The following is a 2,904-nucleotide window of genomic DNA, read 5'->3' on the forward strand; positions in this document are numbered from 1 at the left end:
AGAGAGAGAGAGAGAGAGAGAGAGAGAGAGAGAGAGAGAGTGAGAGAGAGAGAGAGAGAGAGGAAGAGGAAGAAGAAGGTGGATGGTGGAGGGAGAGAGGGGGAGGCTGAGAAAGAAGGAGTGCAGGGAGAGGGGGAGAGGGGAACAGTGAAAGAGAGAGACTGAAAGAAAGAGACAGAGCGTGCGCGCGAGAGAGAAGGAAAGATCGAGACAGAAGGGGAAAAAGCAGAAGGGGAGAAAAAGGGCAAGGGGGAGGTTGCAATCATGGAAGGATAGAGGAGGGGATCAGGGGGATGGAGATTCGTGCAGAAATACACAGCGATTGTTTGTGTCACGATTGATTGATGGTGTTCTTAACTGCTAGTCGCGTGACCATCGGTGGCTGTAGCCGCCTTGTGACACGCCAAACCCTCGATCATAGAAACCGAGTCGTTAGTATCAATTTACTCGTCTCACCGACGGACACTTTTTTTTCCGCAGACCGTCTCGATTTCGATGCTGCTGCGCTATTCGCATCACCAGATCTTCGTCTTTATCGGTGAGTGTAGATCGATGCCGCGCGTTGTTCCAGCGTGACCTCACCTCACCGAGTTGTCTCTCCGTTCGGCCCCGCGTGACCTCAATCGTGAGGCGACCCCTCGTTATCACACGCGCGCCGGGTTACCGCCACGCCGGCCAGCAGGTGGCAGCAGCAGTGTGCGGCGCGCGCGCGCGGCGTGGAGCCGAGTGCCACTCCGCCGCGGCTCGTCAATTTGTTCTTAATTTCCTGTTTGGTTTTCGGGCTCGCGGAGCTCGGCTTCCGTGAGTGCACGCGCAGCGGCTGTAGCGTTAGCTGAGAGCTAATGGGAGTGGTAGTGTACGCACAGGAATGCAAGCGGACAGGCAGGGAGAGAGAGGGAGGCAGGCAGGTAGGTAGGCAAGTAGACAGGCAGCCAGAGAGGGAGGCAAGGAGGAAGGCAGGTAGGCAGGCAAGGAGGGAGAGAGAGGGAGGGAGGCAGGTAGGTAAGTAGACAGGCAGCCAGAGAGGGAGGCAAGGAGGAAAGCAGGAAGGCAGGGAGGCAGGCAAGGAGGGAGAGAGAGGGAGAGAGAGAGGCAGGCAGGCAGGTAGGTAAGTAGACAGGCAGGTAGGTAAGTAGACAGGCAGCCAGAGAGGGAGGCAAGGAGGAAAGCAGGCAGGTAGGGATGCAGGCAAGGAGGGAGAGAGAGAGAGAGAGAGGGAGGTAGAGAGGGAGGCAAGGAGGAAGGCAGGTAGGCAGGGAGGCAGGCAGGGAGAGAGAGAGAGAGAGGGAGGGAGGTAGGTAAGTAGACAGGCAGCCAGAGAGGGAGGCAAGGAAGAAAGCAGGCAGGTAGGGAGGCATGCAGGCAGGGAATCACAGGGAGGCAGGCAGGCAGCAGCAGCAGGACGGGCAGGCAGGGAATCACAGGGGGAAGCACGGCAGGGGAGGCACGGCAGGAGGCAGGAAAGACAAGCAGGCAGGTAGAGATTGCAGGCAGCAGGGAATCACAGGGAGGCAGGTAGGCAGGAACGTAGGATGCAGGCAGGGAGCCAGGAAGACAAGCAGGCAGGTAGGGATGCAGGCAGGCAGGGAATCACAGGGAGCGCAGGCAGCAGGAGCGTAGGGATAGCAGCAGGGAGCCGGGATAGACAAGCAGGCAGGTACGGGATGACAGCAGGCAGGGAATCACAGGGAGGCAGGCAAAGGAATCACAGGGGAGGCAGGCAGCAGGAACGTTAGGGATGCAGCAGGAGCCGGAAGACAAGCAGGCGGTACGGGATGCAAGGCATGCAGGGAATCACAGGCGAAGGCAGGCAGGCAGGAGTAGGGCATGCAGGCAGGGAGCCAGCGAAGACAAGCAGGCAGGGTAGGATGCATGCAGGCAGGTAGATGCAGGCCGCAGGGAATCACAGGGCGGGAGGCAGGGCAGGCAGGAACGTAGGCGATGCAGGCAGGGAGGCATTAAAGACAAGCGAGGCAGTAGGAACGTAGGCATGCAGGCAGGAATCGCAGGGAGGCAGGCAGGCAGGTAGGGATGCATGTATTGAGGCAGGGAGGCAGGCAGAGGGTAGCAGGGAGCAGGAGGCAGGGAGGCAAGCAGGTAGGGAGCAGGGAGCAGGAGCGGTAGGGATGCACTGTATTGAGGCAGGGAGGCAGGCAGAGTAGCGGATCAGGAGGCAGGGAGGCAGGCGGCAGGTAGGATGCATGTATGGAGGCAGGGAGGCAGAGCAGGTAGGCATGCAGGGGGAGGCAGGGGGAGGCAGGGAGGCAAAGCAGGTAGGGATGCAGGGAGGCAGGGGCAGGGTGGGCAGGCAGGTAGGGATGAGTGGGATGCAGGGAGGCAGGGATGGCAGGCAAGGGTAGGGCATGCAGGCAGGGAGGCAGGGAGGCAGGGAGGGCAAGCAGAGTAGGGATGCAGGGACGGCAGGCGCTATGGCAGCCGGGATGAGGCAGGGGAGGCAGGCAGGCACGCAGGGAGGCATGCAGCGCAGAGGCAGGAGGGTAGGGAGGAGAAGGCAGGGAGGCAGGGAGGCAGGGTAGGGATGCAGGCAGGCAGGTAGGGTGCATGGGATGGAGGCCAGGAGGCAGGCAGGAAGGTAGGGATGCCAGGCAGCAGGGAGGTAGGCAGGCAGGGAGCGCAGGAAAGGTAGGGATGCAGGCAGCAGGGAGGTAGGCCAGGCAGGCGAGGGCAAGCAGGTAGGGATGCAGGCAGGCAGGGAGGTAGGCAGGCAGGGAGGCAGGGGAGGGCAAAGCAGCAGGGAGGCAGGGAGGCTGGCAGAGAATAAGGGGAGGGGCAGTCAGGGATGCAGGCAGGCTGGCAGTCCAGGGATGCCAGGCAGGCAGGGAATCACAGGGAGGCAGGGCAGGCAGGATAGCACAGAGGAAGGGAGGCAGGTAGGCAGGAAAT

At 61.4% G+C, this 2,904-nt stretch overlaps 1 protein-coding gene across 1 annotated transcript in view; it reads left to right on the plus strand.

The window, feature by feature from the left end:
• LOC106816612 (membralin-like) overlaps positions 1-538 on the plus strand; it is a gene marked incomplete at its 3' end in the record, with an annotated part of 7,467 nt that extends 6,929 nt beyond the window's left edge. The window contains 1 exon segment of the mRNA XM_014821236.1: positions 481-538. Within this exon segment, the coding sequence (XP_014676722.1) occupies positions 481-538 (58 nt within the window).
• Positions 539-2,904: the final 2,366 nt, after the last annotated feature.

This window comes from Priapulus caudatus, unplaced genomic scaffold (genome assembly GCF_000485595.1).
Source record: "Priapulus caudatus unplaced genomic scaffold, Priapulus_caudatus-5.0.1 Scaffold1432, whole genome shotgun sequence".
NCBI lineage: Eukaryota > Metazoa > Priapulida > Priapulimorpha > Priapulimorphida > Priapulidae > Priapulus > Priapulus caudatus.